The sequence below is a fragment of the Brachyhypopomus gauderio genome, chromosome 4, assembly GCF_052324685.1.
Source record: "Brachyhypopomus gauderio isolate BG-103 chromosome 4, BGAUD_0.2, whole genome shotgun sequence".
Lineage (NCBI taxonomy): Eukaryota > Metazoa > Chordata > Actinopteri > Gymnotiformes > Hypopomidae > Brachyhypopomus > Brachyhypopomus gauderio.
In genome coordinates, this window is record NC_135214.1 from 20,002,587 (window position 1) to 20,021,175 (window position 18,589).

Below are 18,589 nucleotides of genomic sequence, written 5' to 3' on the forward strand. Positions count from 1 at the left end.
AACATTTCTGCCAGTGTTAGTTGTGTAGGACCTTTCTTTTTGTCTTCTTTAGAAACTCTTCATGTTGTTTATGGCAGTATTTCGCTAAATGCTTGATTAAATTGGTTGTATTAAAAGTTCTTACAGCTTCACCTCCATGCTTGAATTTACTGTGGCATATGTTGCACTCTACCTCCTCGTCTTTGTCGTTCTTTAAGGTAAAATAATCCCACACAACTGACATTTTTACCGATAACTTCAAATTTACATGGCCGTTGAAATGGTTAGGAGATGCCACTGAGCTAAATTTGGGAGACGCTATGCTCTGTGTGCTGAATGGGTGCTGGAAAATGCGGACCTGATTTTACTCTCACTGGCGAAAACACAGCAAAAACTGTAATGGATTATCTAAATGGGTGCTTTAGATCAGACTTAAAAAAAAAAACCTGGATCTGGAGTCTGGATCGGCATTTTCTCATGCCTGCTGATCCGATACCGATGTGCATTTTTTGCAATGGCATGGAGTCAATCAGTCTGTGGAACTGCTCAGGTGTTCTGAGAGCCCAGGTTGCTCTGATAGTGGCCTTCAGCTCTTGTTGCATCTTGTTGCTCTGCATTGTTGGGTCTGGCGTATTACATCTTCCTCTTCACAATACCCCATATTTCCTACGGGGTTAAGGTCACGTCCTGGTAGATTGTTGTGTTAATCTTGGAACTCAGAAAACACCAGGTGTCTTCAATATTGAACCTCATAATAATATTATAATTTTCTGAGATACTGAAGTTGGAGTTTTTGTTAGTTGTCAGTTATAATCATCAAATGAAAACAAATAAACACTTGAAATATATCAGAGTTTGTGTAATGAATGAGTATACAATACAAGTTTAACTTTTTGAATGGAATTACTGAAATAAATAAACTTTTTCATTTTATTCTTATTTTATGACCTGTATATGTTACAAATGGTTCAGTTTTATTTTGTCACCTATAAAAAAAATTCTGTTTTAAATAAAGGAATGAACATGTGAATGAATTGGAACTGCCCACTTTGTACTGGGAGAAATTCTACCTTAGTACCTCAAGACACTGAAATGTTATTCATATTTATTGTGCTCACAAGACTGTATGCCCACAAGACCATGATTAACTAAAGATAAGGTTTCCCTAAATGGTTCCTCTCAGTCTTTAAAAAGTGAATCTGGTACAAGTACAGTATGGTAAATGTTTGAGTTCTTACAAAAATTGTAAAATTATGTAATAAATAAAATTACATAATTACAAAAATTACAATAAAATTAAAATGGTTTCTTTTATATTTTTCAAACTGAGTTTTTTTCTTCTTCTTCTTCAGATGGACTTTGTGCGAAGTGTGACTGCCGGTGACCAACTAAGAGAGGAGGACCACCTAGCACTGGAGACACTGCTAGCCAATGTACCTCAGTCCCGCACGGTCAAAAGCAACAGCTTGGAGCTGACACCTTCCAACACACCCCAGCTTTCCCCAGCTACTACACCAGCCAACAAGAAAAACAGGCTACCCATAGGTACTTGCAGTCTGCTTGTTTAGCTCCTGTATTTACACTTCTGGAACTCGACGCTAATTCGTTCTCAACCATCAAGTTGAGATTCCAATGTTAAGTCCATCACATGAATGCCTTTTTCATACTTCTCTATGATCGCTCTTTTCAACTCTATTGTTGTTCTTACCGTTCTGCTTTTCTGCATTTCTGCTGTCTTATGGGACCCATGTTTTTACAAAAACCACAAAAAACAACAAAAATACAGCAAAAGCTTGGAGCATAGCCTCAAAATGGCTAATAACCCATTGAGCAACGCCAACTAACACCATCTAGCAGTATGTGACTGAAGCACAAACTGTATTTTGGTTACAAAAGTCACATGAGTCAGGTCGGATTCCGAAGTTTTGTTCGAGCTCAGAGAGTCCAGAATTTCTCCAAATTTTCCATCGAACTCCGAATATGTCGAGTGCTGAGGCAGTAGAGTTCTGGGGTTCTACTGTATTTTATATATATATATATATGTGTGTGTGTGTGTGTGTGTGTATATGTATGTATGTATGTATGTGTGTGTGTGTGTATATATATATATATATATATATATATATATATATGTATATATATATATATATATATATATATATGTGTAGGGGTTTCACCTACTGATCCTTTAAAGTAGATATAATTTGTTCTACCTTAATTATTAATCAGTCTCATTTATTTAGAATCAGTCTCATATTCTAATTATACCAAAACCGCAAGTTTAGTTATCAACTAAAGGTAATTAATGGTTTGGTATCTGAAGGATTTAACTATGAATTCTTTGGAGGTTTTGGCATCAATCACTTTTGAATGACATCAACACAGACAATTTGGTGAAAATAAATTATACATTTATTTAAAACCAACTATTCTAAAACAAACAGCATCAACAAGGATCAGTGTATTTACAGTGAAGACTCCGCATCTAGTGTGTGTGTGTGTGTAAAAGGGGAGGGGTCAATGTGTGCGCACTTGTGTGCGTGTGAGGAGGCGTGAGTTGTAGTCTCAGTTCTCCTATAGAGAACAAAGAAACTAAAATGGCGCCGACTTTAATCAGTAGTGCAGCGCAGCTGTATGTTAATGAGCTCAGCTGGTTTATTCCAACGTGGTCAGAACAAAGAGTAATGGCGCTGGCTTAATAACTAAAAATTAATGTGGTGTGTCTGAGAATGGGGAAGACTACAAGTTGTCCATTAATCAGATAAATAAAAGATGGTGGCATGCACAGCAAAGATAACTTTGTATATACAAATCTTGATGAAGACTATGAAAATAAAGTTAAACACATTCAGAATGTATTAACAGAAAACTTGGTTAACTCTACAGTTCAAGTAACTTTGCCCTTTGATAAACTATGCCCAGCGGTAAGAGTCTCACGTGTTGAGGGTTTTGAGTGGTGTCGTCGTCCTCCCCGAATTAGGAGGGAATTTCCACCACAGGCTCCTCGTTGATAAACAGCGATGTCGTCCAGGTGTGCTGGGAATCGTCCTTCTGAGGTCCAGGAATGAGAGTCTCGTTCACAGTTTAACAGCAGGGAGTTGATCGCCTTTGTTTCAGTCCGTGTGGCCGCGTTAGCAAGCTTGATTGAAGTAGTTCGGTGAATCTGTTGTCGCGGTAACGTTGATCGGTTGCTGGTTAGATTACACCGTAACTCGGGCTCGTTAATTAAGTAGTACGACTTTCAGCTGTTAGTCGTAGCAAAGTTCGCGTGCTCTCAAACAAAACCGGAAGGGGAGAAATGGCGGAGCCTCTCTTTAATAGGTCTAACCTCGGTGTCAGTCAAACCAGAGAGAGAGTGATGAATGGCTGTTCTGGGTATTTAAACACCTGGACTGTAGACACACCCTTACTTCCGTCAAAGCAAGCTTGTTCAATGTGTTGCCAGTGGTACTGCCACCTGCTGGTTTAGCATGGTACCTACATATATGTATATATATATATATATATTAGTGGTGGGACTTTAACACATTCATTTCGATTAATTACAGGGAAAATAACGAACAAAAAAAATTAACGCATTTTAAAGCATTTAACGCATGAGACACTTTTGCACCGTGGAATGTTTCTCAGTGCACGAGTTCCAGGCAGACAGATTATATGGACGCACAATAAGATGAGCATGATGGAGATGACTGAACGCTGGTGGATGGGAAATTTAAATAAAAGAAACTTCCAGATGGAAGTACAAACACAAATAGTGTTATTTGCACTTTATGTATGAAGGAGTTCGCTTATCACAGGAGCACTTCCACCCTTCGTTACCACCTCAACGCAAAACACGTTGGGGCTAACGCGCAGGTCAGTAATGATAACTTAGCTGCTAAATGTATTCCTAGTACGAGCAAACAGTGTCGCCAGTCAACACTCGACCACATGTCGAGGTTCAAATTAAGAAACAAAATGGCAAATTGACCAATTCAGTGGCGAGATGGATTGCTGTGGACTGTAGACCGCTCTCTGTGGTCGAAGGCTTAAGTAAGACACAGCGAGTTTAAACCCATCCGCCATTTGCGGAGGTTTGCGCGAGGTGGGCGGAGTCGTACGCTACGGTCACTCGCGAAAGTATAATCCAGGTTTTACAAGAAGCGCTGCAAATTGTCAGCTGATGCAAGTTACTGCCGTCCAGAAAGACAATGTCGAAGAAAATCCAGCAGCTGTATGATGAGGAAAGGGAAGTAAAACAGGTTATTGTGAAGAGCGCCACAAATGTGGCTCTGACTGGGGATCACTGGACCTCTGTTAGCAACAAGAATTATCTTGGTGTGACAGCTCATATTATAGATGATGAATGAAAGATCCAGTCATTTGCTTTGAGCATGCAGAAGACCACTTCTAGGCACTATGGAGATGCCTGTGTAGAGGACTTCATGGCTGTGGCAGAGGCCTGGGAAATTAAAGAAAAAGTCTACCATCTTAAATGTCTACCATCTTAAAAAAACATCTTCTGAATTACTTCAGTTCTTCTTATTCTTCCAATATCCTGAGCAAAGCTACCAAAATAAAAAAATTTTGGTCAGAATTTCCAGTGTTCTGAAAACTGTTTGCTCTGTTTTCTGCACTCATCTATTGGTCTATGTAGTAGACTGGTGGAAAAATAAACAAAATGTTGAAGTTTATGATTATGTTCATTTATTCATTCATCATTCAAACTTAAGTTAATATTTCTCATGTTAAATACTGAAATGCGATTAAAATGCGATTAATTTAGATTAATTAATTAAAGATTTTTAAAATCGCATTCCACTCCTAATATATATACACAGTTGTGCTCAAAAGTTCACATACCCCAGCAGAAGTTTTGCTTTCTTGGCCTTTTCTCAGAGAATATTAATGATAACACACAAACCTATTTTCCACTCATGGTTAGTGGTTGGGTGAAGCCATTTATTGTCCAACCACTGTGTTTTCTCTTTTTTAATTATAATGACAACCAAAAACATCCAAATGACCCTGATCAAAAGTTTACATACCCCAGTTCTTAATACCGTGTATTGCCCCCTCTAACATCAATGACAGCTTGAAGTCTTTTGTGGGAGTTGTGGATGAGGCTCTTTATTTTCTCAGATGTCAAAGCTGCCCATTCTTCTTGGCAAAAAGCCTCCTGTTCCTGTAAATTCCTGGGCTGTCTTGTATGAACTGCATGCTTGAGATCTCCCCAGAGTGACTCAATGATGTTGAGGTCAGGAGACTGAGATGGCCACTCCAGAACCTTCACTTTGTTCTGCTGTAGCCAATGACACGTCGACTTGGCCTTGTGTTTTGGATCGTTGTCATGTTGGAACATCCAAGTGCGTCCCATCTGCAGCTTTCAGGCTGATGAGTGCAAATTTGCTTCCAGTATTTGCTGATAACATGCTGCATTCATCTTTCCTTCAACTGTGACCAAGTTTCCTGTGCCTTTGTAGCTCACACATCTCCAAAACATCAGCGATCCACCTCCATACTTTACAGTAGGAATGGTGTTCCTTTCATCATAAGCCTTGTTGACACTTCTCCAAATGTAACGTTTATGGACGTGGCCAAAAAGTTCAATTTTGGTCTCATCACTCCAAATTACATTGTTCCAGAAGCTTTCTTCTGGCCACTCGACCATGCAGCCCATTTTTCGTCAGGTGCCTCCTTACTGTGCATCTTGAAACAGTCACACCACTAGTTTTCAGAGAGTCCTGGATTTCAGCTGATGTTATTTGTGGGTTTTACTTTGCATCCCGAACAATTTTCCTGGCAGTTGTGGCCGAAATATTTTTTGGTCTACCTGACCGTGGTTTGGTTTTTACAGAGCCCCTGGTTTTCCATTTGTTTATCACAGTTTGAACACTGCTGACTGGCATTATCAATTCCTTGGATATCTTTTTGTATCCCTTTCCTATTTTATACAGTTCAACTACCTTTTCCCGTAGATCCATTGACAATTCTTTTGCTTTCCCCATGACTTACAATCCAGAAACTTCAGTGGCTGGATGAAAGATGCAAGAGTCTGTCTGGATCCCAGAAACTCACTCAGCTTTTATGCACACACACTGATTACAAGCAAACAGGTCACAGGTGAGGATATTACCTTTAGTAGCCATTCAAACCCATTTGTGTCACCTTCTGTGCATGTTATCAGGCCAAAATCACCAGGGTATGTAAATTTTGATCTGGGTCATGTATGTATGTATGTATGTATGTATGTATGTATATATAATATATATATATATATATATATATATATATATATATATATATATATATATATATATATATATATATATATATATATATATGTATATATATATACAGTATATAATATATATAATGATATTCCAGGCTTCTTATCCTAACCTTGTTGCTTGTTAGCTGTTGTTGGCTGTAATTACTCACTCCATGTGTAGTTTCGCCCTGGTTCAAGGTGTGAATTAAGGTGAGGATGTAGCACTAACTAAAACAGATATTAGGACAATTAGGACAACTTCGCAGTAGCGATATGCAGCAGCTTCTGACCTCAGTCAGTGATTCTACACTCTTTGCTTTATCTAATTTCCTCCAAAGACACTGAATGTGTGTGTGTGTGTGTGTGTGTGTGTGTGTGTGTGTGTGTGTGTATTATGTACATACAATATCAATTTATTTATTTTAATAAATAGGCCTACAGTGTTGCATCTTTTGTACATTTGCAAGTTGCAGTTATATATAAAATTATGCATGTGCATATTTCTGAAGAGAAACCGAAATGTACTCGGTGTACTGTGGTTAAAATGTCAAAGGGGAAAAAATTGCATTATAATACACAAGGTTTCCAGAAAAAGCAGAATCATTTGGATCGAGATCATTCAGCTGTGGAAGCTAAGTGCTTCACTTTGTGGGTGGGTGTGTTTTTCTGTGTGTGTAGAAACTGCAACGACACATTTTCAGTGTTTTATAGTCAGTTAATAATCTTCGAGGACATGATGACCTACTACTGATAAATAATCTTCCAGACATAATTATTGAATAGAGAAATGTATATCTTACATTGCTACGGACGGAATATGGGGGAATTTTGTTTTTGGGCTTTTATTGATGAGAAAAAGGACATAGAAGCGAGTCGTTATTAAGTTTATGCTCCTTTATATTGTTTCCATTCCTAGTTAGACTCTTATTTGCAAGTCTGACATATGGTATTTCTCTTTTTCACCTACCAACCCTTATGTCCCTTCCCTCTTTTCTCCCTATTTTTTCCCTATTTGCTGCAAATGAACATAAGGACAACAGTTAGCTGCCATAACGTGTTGGGATTCCTCTGCTCATATTCCTTTAATAACTCCATTTGGTGGGTAGCGATGTTGCTCAGCTTTGTATGAACTACCACCGAGTTCGCAACCTGTGTGCTTGATTCCATATCCCACACTACATATTGTTGTTAGCCAGCCTTCATCATGCAGACAGTACATTATTGTCTTCACTTACTGCTGCTTCTAGCTGTTTGGTCTAGATTTCCCTCTCTGAAAAGTGTGCCTTAAAAGTGAAGGCGTGGTGATAAAAAGAAAAAAAACACATCCTGCAAGAATCCTGTTACTGTGTATTATACAGATGAATGGAAGGTTTTCAATTTCTTTACTATTGGATGCTCATATGAACTGAAATGTGGGTTCTTTTTGAGATGCTTCCATGTTTGGTACTTTTCAGATTTGTATGTCTTATTCTGAAGGACCTTTTTTGTAGGATTTGCATGTTCTGTAGCCACGAAGCCATTTAGCAAACAGCTGAAGCCTACACTTTATTAGTTCTGGTACATTTATAGGGGTGTAACAGTACATGTATTTGTCTTTTAATCAACATGTTACAGATGTTGTGGTTTGGTGCATGCAGTCAAACTGAGAATACTCGGTAGCCAATATTCAGTTTGCTGAATGTAAGGTGGAATCAATTTCACAAGCACACATTTCCCCCGAAAACCTTAAGCTGTAAACTGTCATCAGCATGCTAAGCTCACTTCAATCTCAATAACATCTGACTGAGTCAGTCACACACTTTACAAGTGCAAATGTAAGAAGCTTGAACACCTGCATTTTATCTTTCTGATCAGATCTGTAGAGAAACATTTGATTTGTAACCTACCACAGAGAGAGTAGTGGATGAGGACAGTTTGTAACCTACCACAGAGAGTAGTGGATGAGGACAGTTTGATTTGTAACCTACCACAGAGAGAGTAGTGGATGAGGACAGTTTGTAACCTACCACAGAGAGTAGTGGATGAGGACAGTTTGATTTGTAACCTACCACAGAGAGTAGTGGATGAGGACAGTTTGTAACCTACCACAGAGAGTAGTGGATGAGGACAGTTTGTAACCTACCACAGAGAGTAGTGGATGTGGACAGTTTGTCAGCAATGCAAGGTACATAGAAACACATCAGCATGCTAAACATTCAGTGGAATCACCCAGATGTGCCAAACATTTAAATTTTACATTGATTCATTTTGCAAATGGATTCATCCAGAGAGATGTAGTTTATCATGTTATAGAGGTAGACAAAGTTTTGTTTGTCTTGTCCAAGGATTCTTATTTTTATAGTGTGGTATAATTAATTGCCCCAGTATCTGCCGGAGGGTAATTGTCAGAGTTCCAGAACCTAGACGTTTACATTTCATCAGGTTGTATCTTCATCAGGTTGTATCTTCATCAGGTTGAAATTCTGGCCTTATGCATGTGGAGGTCTTGTTGCTTTTTTTTCTGCATTGTACCGAACTCTCACTGAACCTTGATGTCCAAACTTGTGTAAACTGAACTTTGACTGTACCTTTACACCCTTATACATTCATTTAGCTAGCACAATACATTGTTTATTTGCCTAAGTTTTGTGCTTGTAATAATTAAGTGCATGTTGCCATCAGACAACTAACTTTTAGGTATATATTTTGCCAAAAATGAATGGGTTGTTTCTCATAATTGACTGTACACAGTTTGACAGCCTACTGAATGGCCCTGATTTTGTAAAAATGTTTATAAGTGTTCTGGTATTGCCATTCTCTTGTTTTAATAGTACCTCTATAACTGAGAAGAACACACACACACTCATTCATTTGCTGGCACTTACTGTTGCTAATTCCATATTTTCAGTATGGCATCATCATCTGTTAATACGTTCGTTGCCTATTCCTGTGCTTTGCATTTTTAATACATAAGTTCAGAGCTAAAAGGTTACATTGACCAATTGAGAAATAAAAGGTTTTCATTACTCTATATTAAAATAAGTCAAGAACACACATGTAACAGTAAATTATATTTTGACATTTAGAAATGCTTTTGATATTAACCAGAAGCTGTGTTTAATACACTCTTAGTTTTAATACATAATAATTCTCTTAATCTATGATTAAAGGTCAGTACATTTAGAGAGGTTTAATACACTCTTAATCTATGATATGATATTATGTGACAGTTACACTCGAGTGGCTGCCAGTTACAGCAGCTCCGTCGTCTTCGCATGCTTTTTCTAGTTTTTAACTTATTTACTAGTTTTTAGTTTTTACCGCTATGGCCAACACATGTTTTTTCTGCTGCTTTTGGGATTACTGCTGTTTGCTCTCACTTCGGGCGAGCTCGCGCATAATCACGGATCCATTGTTTACATCAGAGAACAGCTGTTAGCATTTAGCAACACCGCTGCTATCCCGGAGAAGTTTTCTGAGATTCCACGGGAACTAAGGAGACGGAGACGGGGAAATGTGCTGGAGCTGAGCGTCACGCCAGAAACAGACACTACAAACCTGTTCTTCCAACGGTCATCATGGGTAATGTAAGATCTTTACCAAATAAAATGGACGAACTATCAGCATTGACCTGGCACCAGCGTGAATACCGTGAGTGTAGCCGGATGCTATTTACAGACACTTGGTTAACCGAGCTAACACCAGATGCAAACGTTTCGGCGAGCAGACAGGACTAAAGACAGCGGTAAGAGGAAAAGAGGGGGACTAGCTCTGTTTATTAATGATAAATGGTGTAACCCAGTACACATCGCTATTAGAGATCAGATCTGCAGTATGGATATTGAGCTGTTGGCAGTTGGCATGAAGCCATATTATTTACAGCGGGAATTCTCGCAAGTTATAGCAATAACCGTGCACACCCCCCGCCCCCCGCCGACATGTGACGTCATCCACTCAATCACAAGCAGACTGCAGACACAGCACCCATAGGCTCTCATCCTGATCTCTGGAGATTCTTATCATGCTTCTCTGTCCTCCACGCTCCCAAATTTCAAACAATATGTAAACTGCCATACGAGAGACAATAAAACACTGGACTTGTTCTATGCAAACATCACTTCACCTTTCCCCTCCTTGGGCAAGTCAGATCACAACCTGGTTTACCTTGTGCCTGTTTACAAACCTGTTGTCTACAACCACCAAGTTTACAGGATGTTAGAAGCTGGTCTAACAAGGCTTATGATGCTTTGAAAGACTGCTTTGACACAACAGATTGAAACAGTAGTGAGTTCCAGTCCTCTGGAAGACATCATGCGTAGTGTCCAAGGACTGCACATCCCACTGATCTAAATGGATATAGACCAGTGGCACTGACCTCTCACCTGATGAAGGCTATGGAGCGACTTGTTTTGGACTATCTTCGCCAACTGGTTAAACCAGTGATGGATCAGCCAGGCATTGGGGTGGATGATGCAATTATCTACATTCTTCAAAGATCCCTCTCTCATCTCGACAGGGCAGGAAGCACTGTGAGGATTATGTTTTTTTGACCTTTCTAGTACATTCAACACTATCAGGCTCACTATACTGAGGAATAAGATGGAGATTGCAGGGGTGGATTATCAACTAACCACATGAACAGTGGACTACCTAACAAACAGACCACAATTTGTGCGGCTTAAAGACTGCGTTTCTGACGCAATCCTCTGTAGCACCGGGGCCCCACAAGGGACAGTCCTGGCTCCATTTCTATTCACCCACTATACTGCTGACTTCTCCTACAACACAGCAACCTGTCACCTTCATAAATTCTCAGATGACTCGGGTGTTGTTGGCTATATCCGTGATGGGGTATAGGGAACTCACCAAGAACTTTGTAGACTGGTGTGGACAATACCACCTTGTTATCAACACCAGCAAAACAAAAGAGCTGGTGGTGGACTTTCGTAGGTCCAAATTGCATCCACCAAAACCAGTGAGCATCTAGGGTTGGAATATAGAGATTCGGTAGAAGCAGTGGGGGAAAGGAGGATGAGGACCAAGCTGTCATCCTTAATGGAGAACAGTGATCACCCACTGCATGAAACTGTGGCTGAACTGGGCAGCTCCTTTATCAATAGGCTTCTTCTTCTTAAAATCTAGATGCCAGTTTGACCTTTTGATCTCTGTGTGCAAGTCCTTAATGAATTGCATACAGTAGCTAACAGAATAAATGATTTTCCTAGATATAGCATCCGTTTGATTGGTAGCAATAAGCTATATAGAAGCAGTCTGCTGATTTGAAGCCTGAACACTTTTTTACTGATTGTTTATTATATGGACGTGTTCTTACTAAACTACCAGAACATGAGAGGAAATGGTTGAAATCCTCTGAGAATCCTCTATCATTCTAAATTTAAAGTTTTAACCTTAAAATAAATTTTTTTTAACCAGACTTGTGGCCTGCTACTCACATGGGTGCCAGTACAATCACCTCACAGTAGGCACCACAATTTTACAAGCTCTTCACAGGAATCATTAGATAGGCACCTCCTTTCGCTGCAGAACTAAGCATGTGACACCTCTAGAAGGCAAAAGATGCAAAAAACCTCTTTATATGTAATCTCACATTGGAAGCAAATAATTATTTCATAGCTACCCTTACAGCTACTCAAACCAAATTCCACAAACAAAGATGCGGCATACTTGGCTACAAAGCGCTTAGCACCTATTTTTTAACAACTTAAAATGATATAACAGAAATGATATAACACTGCTCACAAATCAAAATTGGTTCATCAGTCCTAGCTGCATTTGCTCTTATATTGGCGGGCCGCCCAAAGGAGGATGGGTTCCCTTTTGAGTCTTGGACCTCCCGAGGTTTCTTCCTAAACCCACCATCATAGGGAGTTTTTCCTCGCCACTGTCGCCCCTGGCTTGTTCATTAGGGATCTAGACCCATACGATTGTAAAGCTGCTTTTTGCAATGTGTTGTAAAAAGTGCTATAAAAATATGACTTTGACTTACAGGTAATTCAATAGTTTAGACCCACATCTGATACATTTTAGATGGCACCCTGCAATCATTCCTCTCAAAATTTGCTGCTTAACTATCTCCTTAGTTAACTTGCTAAGCTACATTTACAAGGGTTGGACAATTAAATGGAAACAAATGTCACTTTTGTGTGGAAGGTTTCGTGGCTAAATTGGACCCATTGGTAATGTCAGCATACCACCAAGAAGGACAAACCACATCCAACAGGATTAACTGAGGTCGCAAGAGGAAGCTGTCTGAAAGGCATGTTCTGTTGCTAACCTGGATTGTATCCAAAAAACATAAAACCACGGCTGCCCAAATCACAGCAGAATTAAATGTGCATCTCAACTCCATCAGGAACTCCACAGGGTCAATATACACGGCCGGGCTGCTATAGCCAAATTGAAAAAATTTGATCTAGCATAACTGACATGGGTTTTGAATCTCCTCCACCATCCCCATGCATTAGTGTGTTTAAAGAGTTTGAGACTGTTACTTTATCGGAACTATCAGATTTGGTGCAAAAAACTAAGCCAACAACCTCCTCACTTGATGTGATGCCCCCAAAATTGCTTGGGGAGACATTTGGTATTGTGGGACCACTTGTCCTGGATATCATTAATGTCTCTCTAATTACTGGCACGGTTCCAGTAAGCTTCAAACATGCTGTAGTTACACCACTGCTAAAAAAGCCTAATCTTGATGCTGCAGTGGTTAGTAACTACAGGCCTATTTCTAAATTACCATTCTTAGCTAAGCTGCTTGAAAAAATTGTATATTCTCAGCTTTTACCATTTTTAAGTAAATGTGGTATTTTTGAGATTTGTCAATCTGGTTTTAAGGCAAAGCACAGCACTGAATCTGCTCTTTTAAAGGTCACCAATGACCTACTAGTCACCGTTGATCAAGGTAATTGTGCCATCCTCATTTTATTGGATCTTAGCTCAGCTTTTGATATTGTTGATCATGGCATACTAATTGGTCATCTAGAGAAGTGGGCAGGGTTGCAAGGAGAGGCCCTGAATTGGTTCAGGTCCTATCTCAAGAATAGAACCTTTTCAGTGAATTTTAGTAATAGCTCATCTTCCTCTGCGAATGTCTCATGTGGTGTTCCACAAGGATCTATATTAGGGCCCCTCCTCTTTTCTCTATATTTGTTACCATTAGGTCATATCATCAGGAAGCACAATGTTAGCTTTCACCTTTATGCTGATGATATACAGCTTTATATTCCAATTAGACCAAATGATAATCGCTCCTTGGCTTCTCTTTGCAACTGTCTGGAAGACATTAAGAAATGGATGTCAGTTAATTTTCTTCATCTGAATGAAGGCAAGTCTGAGGTCATTATTTTTGGTGGTGGTCATGATGCTGATAGTGTCTCAGGCAGCCTTGGTCGTTTGTCTACATCAGTGAAGAAGAGTGTGAGAAATCTTGGTGTTATCTTTGATTCAGACCTCAGATTTGATAAGCAAATTAATTCTGTGGTAAGGTCCAGCTTTTACCAGCTCAGAAATATAGCTAAAATGAAGCCATTTCTTAGTTTTGCTGATCTGGAAAAAGTTATTCATGCTTTTATTTCCTCAAGAATCGACTACTGTAATTCGTTGTATATTGGGATCAACCAGTCTCTACTGCAGCGTTTACAGTTAGTCCAAAATGCAGCAGCAAGATTGCTGACCAACACCAAGAAGAGAGACCATATCACACCGGTCCTCGCCTCGTTACACTGGCTGCCTGTTCAGTACAGGATACAGTTTAAAGTGCTTTTATTTGTTTTTAAAGCACTAAATGGTCAAGCTCCGGCTTATCTCAGTGATCTGCTGTCGTTTACTGCCTCTAAGCGATCGCTGAGATCTGCCTCACAGAACTTGTTAGCTGTTCCTAGGGCTCGTCTTAAGCTTAAGGGAGATAGTGCGTTTGCAGTTTATGCTCCGAGGCTTTGGAATACTCTTCCCCTAAATATCCGCCTCGCACCTTCAGCTGCTGTTTTTAAATCTCAGCTAAAAACCTATTTTTATGAACTGGCATTTGAGTAGTGAGAGGTGATTTTATTTGATTTTATTTGATTTGATTTTATTTCATTTATTCTGATTTTAATCTCATTTTATTTCATGTATTTCAGTTCTTGTTCTTGATCCTTTTATATTGTCTTTTTTTTTCTCTCGTTACTTTTATGTACAGCACTTTGGTCAACGAAAGTTGTTTTAAAAGTGCTCTATAAATAAAGATTACTTACTTACTTACTTTGGTCACTCGTGCCAATGCCAAACGTCTGTTTCAATGGTGCAAGGACAGCAAATCTTGGATTGTGTACAATGTAAAACATGTATTGTTCTCTGATGAGTCCACCATTACTGTTTACCGCACGTCCGGGAGAGTTACGGTGTGGAGAAGCCACCCAGACTGTTGCCCAGTGTGAAGCATGAGGATGGATCAGCAGTGTTGGGAACGTTACTTTAAAAAAGTAATTAGTTATAGTTACTCACTACTTGTTCAAAAAAGTAACTGAGTTAGTAACTGAATTACTCTATAATAAAAGTATTATAGAAAAGTAGGGAAAGTAAGTATTTGGATTACAGTAAAAAATGCCAATGAATAAGGATTTTTTGAAAAAGCAGTTTTCACAGTCAGTTGAAATGAGTAGATCAGAAAGGTGTTTAAGTTTTGACATTTATTGCACATCAACAGACCAGTGCAGGATAAAATCCTTTAAAATCCCAAATCTTTGGAAAAAAAAAAAAGCAAAAGTAAACAGTTACACTATATAAAGTGCATTTACATCTATCAAATTAAATTAAATTCTCTCAACCTGAGACAACTGGTTTCTTCTCAACAGAAGTAAACTTAACAATAAAACCTCTATTCTTAATTAAATAAATCAAATACCCAGTCTGGTAGACATTCAGGAACTTCAAGTATTTTCTTAAATAGTGTTTATATCGCGACCTTGAAAATGTTAATTTTTCTTCGGCTTGCTCCTGACTAGTCATTTCTGCCTCTTCTCCGTGCTTCGGCACGCGTGTAAAAACACTGGCTCTGATTGGCTACCATAACACTGCCTTGGCCAATCGCTTACTGACTTGTTAAATTAAACAGGTGTTACACCGAGAACTGTGACCTATTGAGATCTGTTAGTCCTCACTAGCCTGGGCAGCGGTCCGCTCGCATTACTGTTAGTATATCAATATATAGTAACGCACCGCTTTTAATGACCAGTAATGTCAACGGCGTTGTAACGACAGGAAAAAGTAATTAATTATATTATCCCGTTACTGACAAAATGACGCCGTTACCTAACGCCGTTATTTTTAACGGCGTTATTCGCAACACTGTGGATCAGTGATGGTTTGGGCTGCCAGATCATGGCATTCCCTTGGCCCAAAACTTGGGCATCATGAAGGACCCCACCCACCCAGCACACTCACTTTTTGTCCCACTCCCCTCAGGCAGGAGGCTGCGGAGCATTAAGTGCAGAACTTCCCGTCTGAGAAACAGCTTCATCCCAGAAGCTGTTAGACTCATAAACTCTAAATGAGAACCATCACTCAGTTGCTCTCTCTGACAATATGCACACAGTCACTGTACACAAGACACTTTACACATAGTCACTTTGTCACTTACACACTACATAGGATTTATTTATTACAGATTTATCTTTATTCTACTTTATTATTTTTTACTCAATTTTATTGTATTTATTCTATTAACAATAGAATGGGGTAAAAACTGGGACCTTGGGTTCTCAATTTCGTTCCACCTCATGTACCACATGTGATGTGAATGACAATAAAGTCTCCTTGAATCCTAGAATCCTTGAATCATGGATAATAATATTGATGGCTTTCTCTGTACTTAAAAAAAGATTGAGAAATCTGTTGACTTGACAAAATTATAATGGAAACCTTAGGGCAGTCATTGATCTGTTTCTTAATAACTACCTTAACAACTAGCTTAGACTATGTGTTTCTGAAGTGAATGGGTGTATTAATTTTGTAAGTACAGGAAAACGTATTAAAGTTATTGTCTTTGGTAAACAAACAAATGCAATAGATACAGTTGATACAGTACAAATACAGAAGCATTATTCAGCTATCTTTGTCATTTTTGGCCTGAAATGAGTCACCACCACAATTTCAGAGTTTGATTCTGAATTTGAATCAGCTTCAAGATTCAGATTCATTTCACTTTTGCCCTCTTCATCAGACACCTCACATTCTTCTCACTCCAAACCCATCTAATCAGTATTGCAAAGTCGAGTACTTTGTTTTGTCGCTATATTTAGCGACTTTTCAGACCCTCTAGCAACTTTTTTTAAAAAGCGACTAGTGACATATCTAGCGACTTTTTGTGGTTTTATTGGAGACTTTTGGAGACTCTGAGAACACGTGCTCTTCAGATACTTCAGAAACTGTCCATTGCAAATTAACTGCGCATGCCAAAAGCTGCCGTTAACCGACCCCACCTGGTATTTACAGTACGGGATGTAAATACAAATGCGTCTTCAGTACAAATGTGTCTTTTCAGAAAAGAAATCACTGCATTTAACTCAGTTAGTCACTCACTTCGTTCACCAAGTAGCTTGTTGCTCACCTCGTCCACAGTGTGTGCCTCTTCGTGAAAAGCTAAACATCAAGCCCGGGTAAAGGAGGAGGATTGAACGTGGAATAGCAGTTCCTGCTAACTGCTACTCTTATGCTAACATTTAACCCGCAAAAAAACTGATTTATGTAATTTACGTAAAAATGATTTATACAAGTGGCTGCCTATTTCAAAGGCAACAGAAGTTGTTCATTTGTTGTGAGTTTATTTAGTTCTAACATATTTAGGCTGTTTTTTTACTCACTTTTGTCTCTCTGACAACATTATTCCTTTACAGCGTCAAAAACATGTATTAAGCAAAGTTAGGCGATGGCATCATTTTGTGACTTCTAGTGACTTTCAGGACAGCCAATAGCTCCTTTCCTTACTGAGGAGTTTGGGCTGTATAGCAGTCTCCGTGCCATTTTAATAATGCACTATGCAACCACACTGTGCGACGCTTCTAGTAAGATGTCACAGTGGTCAAATACCAGAGCTTGGCGCTTCTAGTGTTAAATGGTTTGCAAATAATAAACTGCCAGCTTTTCTAATATGTAGATCAAAGTATCTGTATGAAGACATTTTAAAGTGAATGCTTTTTACAATATTAGCTAAGTTTTGAATTGTATTGTAAAATGCTGTTTTGTATTTTCTGAATTATTTTTCACTTGGTTTACAAGCAGTCCACTGTTACATATGCTAATGTCCCTGGCTGCAGTAACCACTTTATCACAAAGCTGCCTTAAACCCAAACTCATATGCTCCTTTTCCACAGCAGGCTCGCGCAGCCGCTCCCGCTCCAACATTGCTCAAGACGGCGAGCCTGATGTTAGCTCCCAGGACTCCCAACAGGAGGTCACACCTGAGGAGGTGCTCGTCATCTCTTTAGGAACTTCCCTACAGACTGTGCCTGGAATGATGTCAGAGAATGAGGTAACAATGATGTAACCATTATGACCTCTGAGCATCCCATTTCCACTGGAAGCCTTTTTTTTCCTCCCTCCGGATGACATTTTGAACATTGAATCTTGTAGGAGTGCTCCATACATTATGTGGAGTTTTATTTACTTGCTTCCATTTCTTCTCTTATTTTCTCTGCAGGTTAACTGATAATTGGCAGGGTAAACGTTTGTATTCTCATTGACTAATTATGGAGGCATAGTAACTCTTATGTAGTATAAAGAAAACCCATACATTGTAATTCAGTGCCCCCTGTCCTGATCACTTTAAAAGTCCAAGGATATAGATGTGGCAACCTTTTAGAGTTATTACCCTAATGTGCTTTAAAGGTTTTCCCTATTATTCTTTTCCAAGGCTAAAACAAAAGGACTAGAAGGCCCAAAAACACCAATCTAAACATATTCAAAATGTATTCAAATTCAGCTTAAACCATAGATCCACCTATTATATATTTACACGAAGAAGAATAAACAGCCTTTATTGTCCCACAGGGGAATTTTAGGTGACAGCAGCCAGATGATAAACAGATTAGAAAAAGAAAAACAGGACAATAATAACAATATTAATAATATAGACTGTCCAGAACTATACCAGTTTTGGGTTCACTTGAAAATATACATGATGTGCCAGTGTATTGAACCCTAAAACAGGACAGGCTGTATACAACATACTATACATTATCATACAATATGTGAATGCTAGTCAATTCAATATGTGAATTGAAATTTTGTTGTGAGCAGTGATGGTTATAGAGCCTCATGGCTACAGGGAGGAAGCATCTGCAGTAACATTCCTTTGTGCATTTAGGATGTAGCAGTCTG

At 39.0% G+C, this 18,589-nt stretch overlaps 1 protein-coding gene across 5 annotated transcripts in view; it reads left to right on the forward strand.

Moving 5' to 3' along the window:
• The window catches only part of gapvd1 (GTPase activating protein and VPS9 domains 1), a 134,306-nt gene that overhangs the window by 58,809 nt on the left and 56,908 nt on the right, over positions 1–18,589 (forward strand). For 3 of the 5 annotated variants that reach the window (XM_077002967.1, XM_077002971.1, XM_077002968.1), the window contains exons 7-8: positions 1,332–1,524; positions 17,584–17,741. In XM_077002967.1, the coding sequence (XP_076859082.1) occupies positions 1,332–1,524; positions 17,584–17,741 (351 nt within the window). The remainder of the gene's footprint in view (positions 1–1,331; positions 1,525–17,583; positions 17,742–18,589) is intronic. The other 2 variants (XM_077002969.1, XM_077002972.1) reach the window with 1 other exon arrangement.